Source organism: Meles meles, chromosome 16 (assembly GCF_922984935.1).
Source record: "Meles meles chromosome 16, mMelMel3.1 paternal haplotype, whole genome shotgun sequence".
Classification (NCBI taxonomy): domain Eukaryota; kingdom Metazoa; phylum Chordata; class Mammalia; order Carnivora; family Mustelidae; genus Meles; species Meles meles.
Genome location: NC_060081.1, coordinates 67,170,007 through 67,188,038, shown reverse-complemented (window position 1 = coordinate 67,188,038; position 18,032 = coordinate 67,170,007). Strand labels below are relative to the sequence as shown.

The window sequence follows — 18,032 nt, the reverse complement described above, 5'->3', positions numbered from 1 at the left end:
CCCTATCCCCCATCCCTGAATGCTGTGGTGTGCTGGTGATGTGTAGCAACCGCTCCCCAGGGGCAAAGCCTTGATCTGTAGCTCTTGCCTGGTCTTGTCCCACCGTCACCATCCATGTCACACTGCCAAATGTGAAGTTGGGAAGAGAAGCTCTGCAGGACACACCCCCGAGGGAATATGAGGCTGGGATGTGTGGGGGCCACGGCACGAGCCCACCCACCTAGTTTACCAGGGGAGAGGGCCCAGGTGGCCACAGACCTGGCTAGAAATTCTCAGGTGCATCCTTGCCTTTATTCTTTTTTAAAACAGCACTTGTCTTTATGAAATTTCCTCATGTCTACTCATGCCCTGTGGCCAGCCACTGACCCAGGTCCCTGGCAAGGACCCAGAACTCTCCATCATGGACCCTGTTGCCAACTCCCCAGATCTTTCCATCACTCTCCCACCACACCTCTCCCCTCTTCAAGAGGGAGAATTGACTGTCACTCTCTCTACATAGTGAACATTTGGAATCGGGGATCAGAGTTTGAGTCCCACTTCTACCTCTGCACCGAGCCTCAGTTTCCCCAGCTCTAAATGGGGGGCAGGGGGCAGGGATAATAATGTCTAACTTGCTTACCTCTTGATGTGAGATTGAAAAGCAATATAAAAGCATTTTCCCACCATAAAGGACCATTAGGCTCTTCTCATTCTTATTCCTAACACCTGGCAAGGAAGAAAGGACACCCATCCAAGGACTTAGAAAACATATGTGCCATTTATTTTGCTTTATAAACTTTTGTTAAAACACACAAGAGTAAGAAATGGTTTTTTGCTTCTTCGCCCCATCCGGCGGCAGTGATGGGCTCGGGGGTTAGCACGGGGGTGGGTGGTTTTCACACCCACAGGAAGCAGCCTGCTTCCAGAATTGCTTGGTGTGAATTTCACAATTTGACCCGATCAGGGAAATTTACGGAACAACTTGGCAGAAGCAATTGGCTTGGTCATCACAAAAGATCCAGGAGCATCCACCTCTGACCCTCTCCTCTGTCCATGCTGCAGGGAGTCCTGTGGGTTCTGGAAGCTCCTGAGAGCTGCCCAGGGAAAAGGCTCTCAGGGGAGGAACTGGATGGTCCATGCTTGCCCTCCCAACGCTTGTTTCGTTCTCCAGATTTTGTACTTTAGGACTAGAACTCAGGCGGCAAAGAGAGAGAGAAAGATCTTCAAATACCCTGTCCTCAGAGTCAGAAAAGTCAACTGCTCTTTGTTGCGGGATTCCTGCATTCCAATAAAATTATTAAAATAGAATGGATTTCTCCTCCAGGAAGGGATCATTTGGGACTGAGGACTGAGTCCCTGACCCAGAAGGCTGCCACTGTTAAAAGCCACTGCCATCCTACTTCATCCTGTGGAAAATTCCTATCTCCACTTCGTCCCCGTGACTGAGGCCTGAGCACCAGTCGGGGGCTGGGGGCAAAGGGTAGGGATGACCACAGAGACAGAAAGATTCCAGCTTCCTCACCCGACCCCAGATGAGTCTGGGTTCCCTGACCGGGATTTCTGCGGACTCAGAGGGATGGATGGCTGGGGAAGGCTTGAGGGCTCTGAGCAGGGGACAGTCTCTCCTGGGACTGGGGAACATGGCTTGGTGGCATGGGCAGGCCACTCCTGAGACCACTGGAGATGTAGAGGTTTCTCTTGAACATACCGTCCTCAAACCTCTCATGCCTGCGTCACAAAAAGCGATCACTAAGGATGGAATTTGGGGGCGCTGGGGTCCTACCCCCATCCACTCAGAAGGGTCAGCCTGGGGTGGGGACAGGTGGCCAGTCTAACGCTCCTACCTAAGCACAGTTCCAGCCCCCAGGACACATCTCTTTTGTTCCCACTGGCTAGTGGCATTTTCCAGAATTTTCCCAAAGCTACCAAAATTTCCATGGATGATATGCTGGCTGTTCCATCCTGGGGCTTAATGTTTCCAGAGCAGCGCTCAAACCCAGGCCTTCTCATGTCTCTCTGGCCCAAAATATCCCACTCCTGGACCACCAGGCCACAGTGGTCCATCTCCTAAGAACCAGACCCCTGACGCCCCTCCCCCAGCCTTGGGGGGTGAGGAGAGGAAAGGGGTCCAAGAGTTATGAATTCTCCTGTTCTTCAGCAGACAGGATGCTGGACCCCAACTGGACATTCGTGTAACTCTAAAACAGTCTTAATCCTCAGCATGGGCAGGGCCCCTGCGATGAGTAAGACTTCAGCTTCTGAGGCTGATGATGGGGGCAGGAAGTCCCTCCATTGGATCACAGTGAGGACAGAGGTGCCCTTTCAGAGATGCTCAGCACCTGGTCAAGAACTCCTGCTCTGATCCAGCCATACCCGGGATCCAATCCTGACTCGGCCATTTACTAGTGGTGTGAGTTCCAGGAAAATCACTTAACCACTCAGATCTCAATTTCGTCTTCTGCAACAGTCTCTGGGATGCAAGGAGGTAATGTGTGTCAAGTGCCTTAACACAGCGCCAGAAACGAGGCAGAGTTTGAGACAAGCCCTGGAGAAGGGGGTCATTCCTCCCTGACGTCCTTCTGAGCTGGGCTCGCACCCAGCCATCTTCATCTCCAGGTCTTGCTGTCCTCACCTGGATCACGTCATCAGCCCTTATCTGACCTCCCCGCTCCTCCCGACCCACTGTGCCTCCTCCCCGGCTTCTCCCAAATCTCAGTGCCTCAGTCCTGGCATTCAAGACCCCTACACTACTCCAGACAGGTTGGTTGGTGTTTCCATCGCCTTCCTCCCATGCCCTTCTTCTGACCTGGGGCCCTTTCTCACCTGTTCTGCCAGCTGGAATCCCGCCCTTCCATAAAGGCCTACTGCAGAGACTGCCCCTTTCCCAGAGCTTTCTCTGAGCGCCCCAGCCCCTCCAAGTTCCTGTTGTGACTGTCCACCTTGGCTTGTCCTCTCGTGGTGGACAGCCTGCGGGGAACACCCCAGTACCCGCCTGATTCCCTGAGAAGAGTCATGGTTTAGAGGTGGAAGGGTGTCCCCCTTCTCACCAGTCTCCCACCCTGTGCCTAGCCCAGCTGGTGCTTTAAGAATGCTCCCAGAATGACCGGGGGATTGTGTGAGGAGTTTCCTTCAGCCTCTGGAGAGGTGGCTGTGGAGGAATTAGGACGGCGGAGGAAGGTGACGATGGCAGGTGGAGAGGCTGGAGGTTGGGGCAGCAGAACAGGGAGAGGTCAGATGCCCCGATCCGACCCAGCCTTGAAGGGCTCTGTGTCTGGGGACTAGGGCAGTACTTGGAGAAATAAGTATCCATCTGAAGGGGAAGGGAGCTATGTTGAAGCAAGGTCCCGTGTCGTCTCCAGACAGCTGTCCTTTGGGGCTGAAGAAGTAGGGGGCAGGTATGATGAAGGGGAAGGCAGTGGCTTCGGCAAGAGAAGAGTTGTCCAAGGCAGCAGAGGATTTCCCAGCTGGGGCCTCCCCAAGTCAGAGCCCCGTCATCCAGAGCAGGGGGCGGAGGGTAGCAACGGGCTATGGCCCAGAGCCCAAGTTCTTGGTCCCCTTGCCCTTTCCACTGCTGCCCTGAGACTGGCCTTGTTGTCATGGCTTCCTTCACTGTGAACAAGTGACCACCGGGGCTCTCTGAGGGGGCTGGGGGGCCGGCAGAGCCCCCGACCCCCAACGGCTTGCTAGATGACTTCCTGCTTGGTGATGGTCGGCTGGGGGATGGCGGACGGGGGCTTGACGATGGTGGCGATCGCTCCTGGCAGGAGCTTGTAGGGCTCAGACCCCGAGCCACCTGGTGGTGAGGGCTGTGGAGTCTCAGGGGTGGCTGGAAGGACAGAGAGACAGACAGGGGCTGCTGAGAATTCCAACCTTTGGGGGAGTAACCAGAGTCCTAGGAAGGTTCTTCCCCCTCTCTGAATTAGTTCTCTCTTCTAGAAAATGAGAGAATTAAACTAGACAATCTCTAAGGTTTCCTACAGCTCAAACCTTGAGTCCCTGATATTGACATCTAAGTCTGGTGAGGTCTGGAAGGCTATGGCTGGGCCAGTTGTGGACAGAGGCTTCTGCCCAGGTTCTACCAACCCCCATCTCCTCCACCATTTAACATGGAGATCTGGGCTGCTTCTCCCAAACCAGGGCTCAGCTCTGACTCTCTTCAAGGACAGTGGGACATGTGACAGCAATATCCTTTCTTAGAGAGAAAGAAGAGCAGCTGATGAGACCCAAGTGCCTGGCCAACTGACTTCAAAAATACCATTTCTTTAATATTTAGGAAGATGAATAATGGAAACTAATTGGCCTCACAGCACTGCCTATTTGAAAGTTAACTTTGACCATGACCCACTTGGCCAACTTTATTCGCTGGACAAGTTTCCCAAAGAACAGTCTCAATGAAATGCAATCTCATTTTAGTGGACCACCTCATCCCGATGATAATCTTACTTTTGAAGAACTTTGTCCATGACAAACTCACTCATGTGAGATTTCACCTCAGAGGACCATCTAGACCAGTGGACATCCCCACCCAATGAGGAGTCTCACCCAACTGTCCAATGGATACTCTTACCTAATTGGGCAGTACTTCAAGAACAATTTTACCTAATAGGCAACATCATAATGGAATTCTTATCCCAGTGGACATGTCCACCCAATGGATCCCTCATCCCAAGGACAGCTTCATTCAACCGAGGCTGTTAATTACCTCACTGAATAAATGGCCTCAGTGAAAAAACAGCCTTAACGAATGAATAATCTCACTCCTCATTCCATACCCTGGAGCACAGAGAACTGTAATATCCCAGTTCCCATCTTCTAGACCCACCCCTCTTGGCTCCCCCTTTTTGGCCCCAACCTCATTCCTTGCTGAGTAGAGCTCAAGTTGCTCACCTGCCTGCGCCCTGGGTCGGGGCCACTCACACATCTGTCCATTGCTGAGGTGAGAGGGCATCGTGTTGGCAACAATGACGTTCGTGCCCATGTGTTCCTGCATCAGATGCGGGTGCAGGGGGTGGTGGGCATGAGGTGCATCGCTGGAGGACCCTGCAGGTAGAGAGGGGCTCAGTCAGGATGGGGGGGTCCAAGATAAAGACCGCGGGCCTCGTGGTACACCCTCCTCAAGTGTGGCCAATCAACCCGTTTGCCCAGCAACTGACAGTGCGTGTTGGCTCCCGATTTCTGGGTTAGTAAGCTGGGGCTTATCATTCTTATCTATAGGTCCTACGAGGGTCTTGAGAGGATCCAACAAACCAAAAGAACAAAAGTTAAAAGAAAGAAGGAGCGTATAACGAAGCTGTGAGATCTAAATATTATAATGAACAGTGTAGTCACTGAATAGGGATATAGGGGATTTAACCAATGGCTCTCAAAGCTCCATGGCATGCACATCCTTCCATTTGGTGCCAACTCACCTGTAGCCTTGTCCCCCCCAACACCTCTGCTTCAGCCAAACTAACCTACTGAGAGCACGTAAGTGCTCCCTGTACTTCCCTAGCTCTGCTTTTACTCATATATTTCCAAGAGAGATGCTTTCTCCACACGCCACCCCATGTCCGCCAGTCCAAATTCCAGCTCAGGTAATTCCACCTTTGGGAAGCTTCTCCTGATTCTCCACACCCCAGTAGGAAATAAACCTCTCCTTCCTTGGAATTCCCATAGGAATCTATCTGCAACCCATCTTTTGGGAACATCTACTTTTCTGTCCATAAGCATTACAATTACAGCCATATTCTCCTTTTTGAGGGCCTAGCGAAGTGTCTAGAACATAGTAACTGCTTCCAAAAAAGGCGTCAGAATGATAATACCATGTAAGATACTGACCATGGCAGTGGTCACTGGTGTGCCATGATGGGATTTGAGGGCTGGCAAGAGTCCTCTAAATTGACAGCTGTCAATTACTGAGCATCTAATATGTGCCCGGTACTGTTCTACATACTTTTCATGTCGAACTAACTGAATCCTCTCAACAGTCTTCTAAGGCGGGTTGTCCCATTCCCATTCTACAGATGAGATTACAGGGCCTGGACAGATTATTTTACCCAAGTTTATCTGGCAACAGAGCACAAGCTCCATCCTGATTCCCCTCTGCCTTTTTCAAAAGATTTTAGTTTTAAGTAATCTCTGCACCCAGCCTGGGGCTCAAACTCACGACCCTGAGATCAAGATTCGTGCGCTCTTCTGACTGAGACGGCCAGGCGCCCCTGTTCTGATCTTGATTCACTTAATTCACAATTCATAATTCACAGGGTCAAAGTGAGAATGAAATGAGTTAGTAGTTCTCAACTGGGAGAGATTTGGGGCCCTCTGGACACATTTGACAGTATCTGAAGACATTTGGGCTGTCACTCCTACAGGGGTGCTGTCGGAATCTTATGGGTAGAGGCCAGGGATGTGGCTAAACAGTGCACACAAGAGCCCCCACAAGATTATCCAGTCCCAAATATGTGCCAAGGGGGCCCTTAGCCATACCATCGCCTGTGACCGTGTCGCCTCCCAAATCCTAAGTTCAAGTGCCCTCTCTTAGATCCTGACTCCTAGCCTACCAGCCCACTTGACGAGGGCTATCGTTGCAAAATTCTCTCAGCCCACTGCAGCTGTCCAGCAACTGATTCCCACTTCTTAGTCTCTATCACCACAGCCCCTAATTGCTGGAGCACCACGGAGCTGCCTTCCACCCTGAGCTTTGAACTCATGCTTGAGCAACAGACTCAAACAGAAAATGCCTCCTGATAACACACCCCGCCCCGCGCATGTCTACGGTCATCTCAAGCTTTGCCGAAGTCTAAATGGTCTCTTGGTTCTTCTCCATGGCCACCATCATCTCAGCCTCAACCTGTTTTCCCTCCATCTTCCCCATTTCAGTAAGTTACTCCAGGAGCATCCCTGTCACTCAAAGCAAAAATGTAGGTTTCATCCTTGACTCTTCCCATCTCCCCACCCCCACCCCAACCACACATCTGATCAATCAGCAAATCCTGTGCGTTCTTCCTCCGCACTGATGGTCCAGATTATCCAGTCACGCCTTCACCCCAGCCTCCACTGTCCTATCCCCACCTGGTGACAGTAACATTCTCAGGGGTCTCCTGCCTCTCCTGTGCCCTCCTGAGATCATTCCCTTTCTACCTAACATTCAGAGTCGTTTGTTAAAAATAGTGGTCTGATTTGCACTCTTCTTACCCAAGCTGCAATGAAAATGAAATTCAGATTTCTGACCGTGACCTGCAGGACTGTATGTTCACCATTTGGTGTCTGCCCTTCACTGTCTTCATCTCAGGCAACCCCTTCCTCCCCCATCTCACAACCTTATTCTTTCTGGACCACACGGACATCCCCCACCTCAGGGCTTCTGCAGGAGTTACTCCTGCCTGGAACGCTTTTCTCTTGGCTTTTAAATGCTGGATTTTCTTTCATCCATTGGGTCTTAGCCAAAAAAGTCCCCGCTTTCGGAGAACAGGGAAGGAGGAGGTGGCGGAGCTGGGAGGTGAGCTAGGTGTGAGGCCGAACTCTGGCCAGGGAGCCCCGCCCACCTCTCCGCCCCTCCTGGGCCTGGCACGGACCTCCCAGGAGCATCTCCTGCAGCAGGTTGTCGATCTTGGCCATGCCGAAGAGCTTGATGAACTGGATCTGCTCGATCATCTGCCAGGTGATGCTCTGCAGGGTCGGCAGCAGGAGCAGCAGCTCGCCGAAGCGGCCGCGGGAGTCGTACTGGCGGTCGTTGATGTAGTCCTCCAGGCTCACCTGCACCTGCGAGCGCAGCCGCTTGATCTTGCCCGGGTCGCTCAGCCCCTTGGCATCTGCAACGGGAGGGCGGGGGTCGAGGGCCCGGCTGGAGCATCTGGAGAGCCAGGACCCAGATCTCCCCTGATTCCTGAGGCCCTGATGGGGGTGCCCAGTGGCCCAAGGTCACTTGCGGAGTCCTTAGCAGTGACTGGACCAGGATTCGGGGTCCTCAAGAACCAGGGTACACTAGTGCATTTATAGCTTCCTGGACGCGGGCAGAAAAGCATTTATGGCACATTTCCTGAGATCCAGAACTGGGAGATGGGCGGCGACGGAGGACAGGTGAGTTGGACTCTAGAAGCATACCAAGGACGGCACCTAACAACCTCCTCACTACACATGGGGAAAACGAGGCAGGGAGCAGAGAAAGGACTTGGCCCAGGTCATAGGACCAGCTTTTGGCAGATCCATGATGGGGACTTGGGGCTCTGGATCACAGCTGAGGTCCCACTGACCAGACCTCAGCACATGTTGCTTCCCTTAGAAGAGTCTCCCCACTTCCTTCCCCGCTTGCCTGTGTCATCCTGGGGTCTCAGGTTAGGCCTCACCTCCTCCAGGAAGCCTCCTCTGGTCCACCCTCCCAAGCCTGCTTTATGAGTGTCCATCGTGTCCCCCATTTCCGCGGTTCTTCTGTCACTGCTGGCCACACAGGATGCAACTGTCTCTTCCAATAGATTATGAGCTCTGGACGGGCAGGCATGTCCTGTTTGTCATTTTAAACCCAACACCTAGCACCATGCATGTTCAATATTTGTTGAATAGATAACTAGATGATGGGATGGTTCGATGGATGGAGGGATGAGTGAATGAAGAAAAAAAATCAAGAGATAAATTCTAAAGCCTAAACCTAGAAGGAGGTTCAAGTGATTGTCCAACAGTTAAACTCAACCTTCATGGCAATTATCCATTTATTTCCTCTTTTATACACAAAGTAGGTGGCAGAAAGAGAATTTCACCCATACTTCCAGTCCACGGCTCACTCCATCGAGCCACATTTGTGTCTGCCTTCATTCAGTCAACAAACATTTATGGAGCATCCCCTCCACGCCAGGCCCTATACTGGCTCACCCGCCCCTCTGAGCCAGGTTGCTGGCCCTGACTCGGCATCAGTAATTCTCCCCATTTTATTGAGCAACTACCATCTGCCCAGCTCCATGCTGAGCACTGTGGGGGGTACAGCCTGGGCCAGGCTCTCAGGGCAACTAGAACCAGAACTCTTACTCTTTAAGAAATGGAAATGATGTGTGGTAGGTAAGAATACAGGCTTGAGAGCTATAGAGTCTGAAGTTCAAATCCAGATTCTGCCATTTCCTGGTGGTGTGACCTTGGGCAAATCAATCAGTCTCCCTGTATCTCAGTTTTCTTATCTGCAAAATGGGGATAGTAACCATTCCTACCTCATCGGTACCACGTTGTAAGTCATAAGTGACATAATCCACATAAAGTATTTAGAATGGTGTCCTAGTGAGGGTTCCATAAACTATGGTCATCTCCCACTTTATTAATATTACTATTGGAGGTGATCTCCACGTGGTCTAGCACTAAGAGCGGTGCCTGGCATGCATCCCCTGTAACGTGTAAGGGGGGAGGGAAGCAAGCAAGGGCTTTGGGGTCCAGGAATCTTGATACTGTGAAATGAAATCAGGTTTTGCATAAAGACATAGCTTCAAAGTATTCTATAAAAGTGCAGGTGAAAGTCAGTAGAGGGAATGGGGGAGAGGAGAGGCAACGGCATATAAAGATAATTAGAGACACTTCACGGTGAAAATGCGGGAAGAAGACGGGAGCAGTGAGAGAGGAAAGCAAAAGCCTCAACCGAGGCAGGAGGGAAAATACGACCCAAACTAGCTAAATCAAGAAAGAGATGGCTTAGCACTTTTTTTTTTTTTTTTTTGAGCCAGAAGAAGCAGTTTAAAGACTCAGAAATGAGCGGGAAGCCTGCTTCCCCTTCTCTCTCTGCCTGCCTCTCTGCCTACTTGTGATCTCTTTCTGTCAAATAAATAAATAAAATCTTTAAAAAAAAAAAAAGACTCAGAAAAGGCTTCCCTGGGGAAATGGGCTTTCACAGAAAAAGTGGGGTACATCTTCAGTATGTGCAGATATTGTTTTGATCAACATTTTTGAGGAAAAGAAGAAAAGGCAAAAGGAAAGAAAAGAAGGAAGATAGGAGGTCAGGAAAGGAAGGAGAGAGGAGAGGACAGAAGGGAAAGTGGGAAAAGAACAGAACGAAGCCTCTGGGGTCCACGTGCCTCGTCAAGTCACATCATCCCTCTGAACGCGGGTCTCTTCCTCATCTGTTAAAGAGCTCATGCAATGGCCTCAGCCCACTGCTGTACGCAAGAGTGAGGGTGTGAACGCAGGGTCCATAACCCAGTGAAAGAGGTCTGCCGGAGCATCGGGGGCGGGAGGGGGGCACGGACTGTACCTGGGTCAAAGAAGATGATGGCTTTGAGGCAGGCGTACTCATTGTCGTCAATCTGTAGCTCCTGGAAGGGCAGTACCAGCTCATCGAGGATGCGCATGGACACCCGACTCATCTCTGCCAGCTCCGGGCAATGCCGAGGGACGATGTAGTCATTACCTGGGTGGGTGGGAAGGAGAGGGGATGCGAATACCACCTTGGGGGTACCCTTCTCCCCAGCTTTGGACGGGCCTTGCCTTTTGCAGTTGCAATCCAACTGGTGCCCACGGGACAGGGCCCCATGGAAATTGTTATGCTCATTTTACAGATGAGGAAATGGAGGCCCAGAGGAAAGGAATGAGTTGCTTGAAGTCACTGGAGGGGGTCTGGAGCCTGGCTTTCTAGGACCCTTTCACACCACCCATCACATTCTCCGGTATGACCCATTAGAGCAGCGACATTCAGGGTCCCCTTGGGAGGCACCAGTGCATCAAGGTGAAGGGCCCAGATTCTAGAATTAGACTGCCTGGGGTTGAAATCCAGTTCTACCGCTAACTAACCATATATATTTGGATAAATTACTTTCTGTGCCTCAGTTTTTTGCATCTGTAAAATGGGGATAAATAACAGAGCTTACCTCATAGGGTTGTTGCATTAAAGGAGTAGTGTTTGCAAAGTACTCAGACTAGTATCTGGCCCGTAGTGTCATGTGTATAAGCATTTAGAATAATACATAAACATGCCACGGAAGCGCAAGTGACACAGGGCGAGGGGTTGTGCCATTCCTGGCGGCCTCCTGCTCCCGCTCCAGAAAGCACATCAGAGCGCATGGTCAATTCCACGCATAACCCCGACCATGCTCTAACTTTAAAGCTGGAGAACTTCCATTCCTTGATTCCTTGATTCCACATTTCCTTCCTGAGTGGAGGATCCAGTTGGGAACACTGAGAAACGGACATTCTTGATCTTTCTCCCTCGCCCCTGCATGTCACTTTGGAACTCTCCTGTGCCTGGATGCATTCCACCCTGGGCACGACCTCCGCAGAGCCCCAGCTGGGGCAGACAGCCTCCTTACCTAGAAGCAGAACATCCTTGAACACCATGGATCGCTTGGTGGCTCCGAGCAGCAGGTGTTCACCCGCATGGGCTCTGAGCAGGGCCACCTGGAAGAGAGAAGGGATGATGTCTGGCAGCTGCACCCCTGGGAAGGTGTCTGTACCCCCGGGAAGGTGCTCCTAGCCAACTCAGTGACCCTGAGCAAGTCGGCTTAATGCTTCCCTTGCCTTTACCTGCTACTGAATTAAATGATAAAATGGGCACCAGAAAACTGCTGCCTTCCTCCCATAACTGATAAAACCTGGGAAGATTCAGCAGGAACCTGGAAGGGGACAGAACATGGACTCAGAGCTGGGAGGCCAAATGATGACTTTATCTTTGAACTGCTGTGTCCTTGGGCGAGGTAAGCTGCCTCTTCCCTCTGGGCCTCATTTCTGTGCCTGATGAAACTTAACACCATTCCCTGTGTGTGTGTGTGTCTTCAGTAGGGTTCAGTGACTTTCGTCAGACTCTCAAGAGGGTCTAGGAGCCAGAAAGTTCTAAAACTGTGGATTCTGAATTTCTACCCAAGGGCCAACTGCAGAAGATTATGAAGAGTACTTCATAAAATACAGATTCTTAGGCCCTACTCCCAGAGATTCGGAGGCTGTATGTACGGGGTGGGGGCAAGGACCTGCATTTAACAAACTCCCCAGCTGATTCTGATGTGCAGTTGCGTCTGGGGAAATCACTGCTCTGGAAGGTTTCCAGGACACCTGCTCACTTGACATTTTAAGACTCTAGGGTTCTGAAAGTGAGTTCCAAGAGGTTGGACATGGATGTTGGTTCCCAAGGCCAAGGTGTGAGCGCTGGTCCTTGGCAGGGGATGAGCTTGACATGTTCCTTCCCTGCAGAGAAGACAAAGCAGCTTTGGCAGCCTGAAGTCCGTGGCAGGGACACAGCCAGGAGGACATTGTCTGTCCTTTCCGAGCCATCGGCTTTGGGGCTGGCATCGGGGCCAAAGGATGGCGAACACAGCAGCTGGTAAAAGTAGTAGCCAGCTGGAGGCCTCAAGGATCTTGTCTGCAAGGTTGGGTAGGGGAATTCTGAAGCTTTTTGAGCAGGGTAGGGTAGGAAGTAAAAATGCTTCCATTCATTCATTCAGTCATCAAAACTTAAGTGCCTAGTAAGTGACGGGCACATTGTAGGAAGGAAGGACGAGAGGGAGGCGGGGAAGGGAGTGAGAGTCACGTGATAAAGAGTGATGGGACAAGAGGGGCTACGTTAGAGGCAGAGGTCAGAGAAGTCACTCTAAGGGATGGCATTGTCTAGGGCACGGAAGGGCGCTGGCACATAATATAGTAAACATTCAATAAATATTTATTTGAACGAAGAAAGGAAGGAATGGGTGAATGAATGAATGAATGGGCAAACTCATGAACTCCCTCTCCACATCTTGCAGCGACCTGCCCTTCTTCATCTGTCCCCCCAGGGTTCCATCCTGGGAGGATGACAAGAAGGAGGAGAATGGCATTTGCCTTGCAGAGGAGGGGACCACTTCCCATGACCAGGACAAGGGAAGCCAATCACCCGGGGAATGTGCAGGGCTTTTGTCACTGACCCCGCCTAGTGGCTCTCAAACCCAGGGGCAGAAGCCCCTGAAGAACTCCGGGCCCCTGGCTGCCTTGCTCTGCAACCTGGTGCCGATCCCCTTCCCTCGCTAGACCTCAGCCCCTTTACTCAATGCTACCCAGCCTCCTAGGTGTCAATGGGTTGATGGCCGAAACAAATCACGAAGTGAATGAACTTGGGAAGTGGTTCCTGGGGCAGTACTGATAGATCTGGGTATCCTTTGGAGGACAGTGCCCCCCCCCATTCTCCCAGGTGTGTCCCAACTCTCTTGGGCAAGATGGGCTCCTTATACACCATGAATGGGGAGCTGGGAACCCTCCTGACATGGCGGCTACTTCTGGGGTGGACAGGCGGGGTAGGGGGTGTTAATGATTGTCCTGTGTTGCTGGCCACCCATCACTGCTCTCTAAGAATGCTCTGAGCCCCAGCCAGGGAGGTTTGGGTGGGAAATCGAGGTTAACAATTGCTCAGCTTGGGGGTATCTTATTGCCCTGCTGAGCCCCTGGGAAGGAACAGAAGGGATTAAACATTAATACAGACTCTCGAGCAGAGGGGACCAGGGCCAGCACACAAGGAACAGGGGGAAAGGCAGGGGGCAGCTTGGCCAAGATTCCCAGCCTGTCATCCCTCCCAAAGAAGGGAGGGACCCACAAGACAGAGCATCCCACCCAGGCCCCAGTAGGAGAGTGAGAACCAGCCGAACCAGTGTTTCCACAATGCGGCCCACCGTAGGATACTAACAGGTGTTCCAAGAGTCTGGGGCTTCAGGGAGCCTGAGAGCCCTGGGTCCCACCAAGTTCAGCAGCTTCCTTGCCTGAAGGACTTCTCGGAAACCTTCACAGACTAACATGTGTGGTGCAGGTGTGCAGAACAGAGAAGCAACGCTCCAGGAGCTGATGTCTAGGGCACGGTCCAAGCTTCCCTCTGAGCTGAGAAGCTGACCCAGCCCGACAGTCCCTCCAGACAGGAGACCCCTAGGAGGTGCCTGGCCAGGAGCAATTGCTTGCAGAATCTCAGAAACTCATCGGTCCTCAGACGTGCACCCTACCGCTCCAGCCTCTTCCCTTCCCCCACCCCCAGGACGGTGTTGGTATTCCAAAGAAGGTAACTTCGGGAAACAGAAAGCTGAATTAAACCATCTTGGTGGGATACAGGAATGAAAGTGATACTCAGGGAGGCCGGCTGTGGCCTGGGCCACGACGTCAGTGTTCCATTACATGAGTTAGGCCCTTCCGATGGTAATGTCCTTATGTTTTTCTAAAGCCAATATTGTTAATTCCCACTTTCAGATAAGAAAACTGAGACTCAGAGAGAGGGGGTCATTTGTCCCAGATCACACAGAGCACCGGTCTCTGAGCCAGGGTTCAAGCTCAGCTCTCAGGATCCCTGGCTCTGGGGCCCTGTTCGCATGCTCCCAGGAGAGCTGTCCGGTGTAGGAGTGCAGCGGCCAGGAGCCTGGACTTTGGAGCTTGCCTACCAAAGCACACCTGCATGCACCGTGTTCTCATCCCGGCTGTGCTGGATACTAGCTGTGTGGCCTTGAGCAAGTCACTTAACCTCTCTGTGCCCCAACGGCATCACCTGTAAGATGGGAATGCTAACCGTACCTAACTCATAGGGCTGCTATATGGATCAAATGAGTTAAGATGTGTACACTGATTTAAACAGCTCCATGTGTGTTCCATTAAAGAGAATCAAACCAATCCAAGGCTATATCCCAGGGGGGCCAGCAGGACACCCCCACTCCCCGCCCAGCATCGCCACTGCCCCCCGAGTGTCGGTTCTCACCTGGTCGTCCAGAGGGAGCTCGCAGAAGGCAGGGATGTACTTGGCCCACTCAACCAGCACCAGCAGCTGCTCCTTCATGGACTCGCACACGTCAGCGATGCTGGCAATCTTTTTCGCTCGAATGTCTCCATTGATCCCGGAGACGGGGGAGGTGATCTGGGGGGAGTGAAGGACCATGCTGGGGATGGTCAGGCCCTCCCTACAGTCTCTGCTTCCTGCGCAGAGTGCCCCCCCACCCCGCCCCAGACAGTTTCCCTGTCTGGAAAAGGGGAGATGGACTGTGGATGCCTTTCAGCTCAGGAGGGAGCTCGGGGGCAAAGAGAGAGAAGGAAGGATGCTGAAGAAGGCTGATAGGAGGAAGGAGGGCTCCCCCTGAACCTTCACTGGTGATCTGCCCCCACTTCCTCCTCTGCCAGCTCCTCAGAGCTCCAAAGAACCCTTCAGCTCAGGGCAAAAATCATCATTCTCATCTGACAGGTGAAAAAACCACAATTCGGAGAGGGGCTGTGCCTTATCCAAGGTCACACAGCAAGGATGGGCTGAGCCTGTTTGCTAATCTGTCTAATTGTCTAATAATCTGTTCTCTTGGGCTAAACCGATCTCAGGCCCTCATTGAAAGTCGACTCTGTCTGGCCCGCAGAATGCATGCAAAAGGATGAACTAGAAAGTGCCACAGAGGGCCAGACCTGGGTCCCAGTGGTGTCTTTGCTACAGAACTGGCTCAGTTTCCCTTCTGTGATATTCTAGGGCCCTTCTAGCTATTGCTCCAGGGCCTGGCTGGGGAGGACAGGGGTGGAGGCGAGACTCCTCTTTGGTATGGGGGATCTCCAGTTGGGGAGAGGGTCATCCTGATACCTGCTGGGACAGGACCTCGGCCTGCAGCAAAGCGTTGATGGAGGGCAGGCTGCTGTCTTCATAGCTTGACCGGCGAGTACTGATCCGGTCCCGCTCATTTTGCACAGCTGTGAGGAGGCACAGAGAGGTGAGGTGGGGGGACAGGGATGGGGTGAAGGGGAGAGTGGTCCCGACTGCTGAGGAGCAGATGGGGTATGAGGGGAGAGAGTCTGACCCCAAAGGAGATACTGTAGGGCTGACTTGGAGTAAAAGAAACATAGTTGGAGGTGGAAGGAGGGGGATCCAGGGGGCAGGGCCTGGAGTAGCATGCGGGAATGAGGGCCGATGGATTCCAGCCCAGCCTATGGAAGAACCTTCTAAGCACTAGAACTGCCCCCAACACAATGCGGTGCAGTGGGAGTGATCCCCTCGTCCCTGGAGGGATGCAACACAGTGATGCCTTGGCAGAGGGTTTGAGACGGGTCTTGCATATTGATGACGGATCTATCAAGATGACAGATTTTTAAGCCCTGATTTGGAAAAGGGTCCCTTTTATTCCAGATGAAAGTGTGTAAAACAAGGAAAATGAATGGCTTCGGGTGACATGGAGATGGCCCAGGGATTCCTGAACACCGAGACAGAAGGCCCGGAAAAGGGACTTGGAGGCCCCCACCTGCCCCGATAGTCTTCTCCATCAGCAGGAGGCTAACCCACTCAGAGACAGCACAGAAAAGTCCTGGCTCCCTCCTGCCCCACCACGGACTCTCCTCCAGGAACTCAGAGCCTTGGGCCTCCATCTGCTGGGCCCCCACACCTCCTTGCACCTCTCTATCCATGTCAGTCCTGGCCCAAGACATGAGACGGACCTTCTGTGGCTCTGGCCCCATCCCCTGGAGTTCAAGGGCCCCCACCTTGGAATGAGGCTTTGCTGAGGCTGGCAGGAGGGAGGGCGAGATGGCAGGAGACGGGGGTGGTTATTTGGAACTCGCCACTCACTCTCTGTGTGCTGGTACAGATCACATCCTCCCTCAGGCGCCTCAGTTTCCCCATCTATAAGCTTGTCCATCTTTCCTTCTCTCACAGGCCCACATGCCCTGCTGCCTCTTCCCAGGAGCAGCTCAGGCTCAGGTCTCTTTGCTTCTGGCCTCACCCTGACCATCTGGGCACCTGTCCATGTCAACGGGATCAGCTACAGCCCAACTCAGTCCCATCCCCCCACCACTCAAAACCAGTGACTCCCCATCTCACGCGGACTGAACCCCTCATGACGGCCCTTTGTCTCTAACCCCACACTGCCTGCCAAGCCGCCGCTGCCCCCATGGCCTGGGATTCTGCCCCCCCCACAGCTTCGCTGCTTCTTTGCTTGGCACCTGGCTCCATGCACATGTCGCCTTCTCAGAGACACCCACTCTGACCACCCTGTCGGCATGACACTCCCTCCCTCAGGCTCTACCCTTCATTTCTCCTGCTTTCCTTCTCTTTGGGGGCCCTCACTATACAACCTCTTGTTCATTCCCTTACTCTCTGTCTCTTGATGGGAAGGAAAGCTCCAGAAAGCTAGAACTCCGTTGCTGTTCACGGCTGTAGCCCCAGTGATGAGCATGGGGCTTGGCGCACAGTAGGTGCCCAAGAAATGTTGGTTGAGCGCGTGAAGGAAGCTCTGATTTCTCAATGGAACATCCACATGGCCGCCATTCAACTTTCTCTTGATTTCACACATGGCTGAAATCAGAGAATGAAAGCCAGACAGCATAGACCGAGCCCCGGTGTGCGCGGGAGAGGAGACCGGTCCCCAGGTCAGAAATCTCTCCTGACACCCACCACCCCGGCCAGAGCCAGCCCCCCCAGGGCCACTCCCCTGCACACGTGGCAGCCCTGCCCGAGGACACCCCTCCCAGCTTCAGCTGCCAGTGCCCGCCCGCACCCACCAGGGCGCCGATGGGAGGCGGGCCCAATAAAAGGGCTGCTGTCAGCAGTTGCCGATTGGGCTCCCCAAGGTTAGCCCGTGTTATCAGTACCCAGCGCGAGCTCAGTCACGGAATGATGTTTTCCAAATGTTTGCTCAGTATTAGCAGGGTCGGGGACCTAATGTAACTCCTATTGAATATTAACCGACCTGGCCAGAGGAAGAGAGGAGGATGAGCCTGTCTTCCCAGAGAACCCCTGGACGGGGCCCATGGGGGGCTGGGCTGGGGTTCTGAGGAAGGGCCCATCAGAACGCCCCATGGCCCACCACCAGCCTGTACCTCCTGCACCCCCGGCCCAGCTTCCTGGGTGGGCTTCTGTCTAGGGGCTGGGCACTCGTCCTGGGTCTGCCAGATGAGCCCCAGTAGCTGTTGTCTCAGGTCATAGGACAGAATTCAAGACCTGCTGTTGGGCCCACTGACCCCCATCCTTTTTCCCCAGAGTCTTCGTCCCTTCAGGGAACCCACTTCTGGCCCCATGGAACACCCTCTGGCCAAGGCTCACAGGCTTGTGGGATTAGGAACCCTTGCCTGTGGTCTAGGGAAGTTTCTAGATCAGAGATGATGCCCCCAGGCCAACCCCTCCCAGTTTCAGTTCAGGGAGCCTGGTGTGTGCCCAGCTC

At 52.9% G+C, this 18,032-nt stretch overlaps 1 protein-coding gene across 3 annotated transcripts in view; it reads right to left on the bottom strand.

The window, feature by feature from the left end:
- Positions 1-738: 738 nt before the first annotated feature.
- Positions 739-18,032, bottom strand: part of HNF4A (hepatocyte nuclear factor 4 alpha) — a 60,671-nt gene continuing 43,377 nt past the window's right edge. For 2 of the 3 annotated variants that reach the window (XM_045980192.1, XM_045980190.1), the window contains exons 4-10: positions 15,467-15,573; positions 14,612-14,767; positions 11,232-11,319; positions 10,181-10,336; positions 7,503-7,769; positions 4,867-5,019; positions 739-3,805 (exon numbers count right to left, since the gene is read on the bottom strand). In XM_045980192.1, the coding sequence (XP_045836148.1) occupies positions 3,663-3,805; positions 4,867-5,019; positions 7,503-7,769; positions 10,181-10,336; positions 11,232-11,319; positions 14,612-14,767; positions 15,467-15,573 (1,070 nt within the window). In that variant the 3' untranslated portion in view covers positions 739-3,662. The remainder of the gene's footprint in view (positions 3,806-4,866; positions 5,020-7,502; positions 7,770-10,180; positions 10,337-11,231; positions 11,320-14,611; positions 14,768-15,466; positions 15,574-18,032) is intronic. The other variant, XM_045980191.1, reaches the window with a different exon arrangement.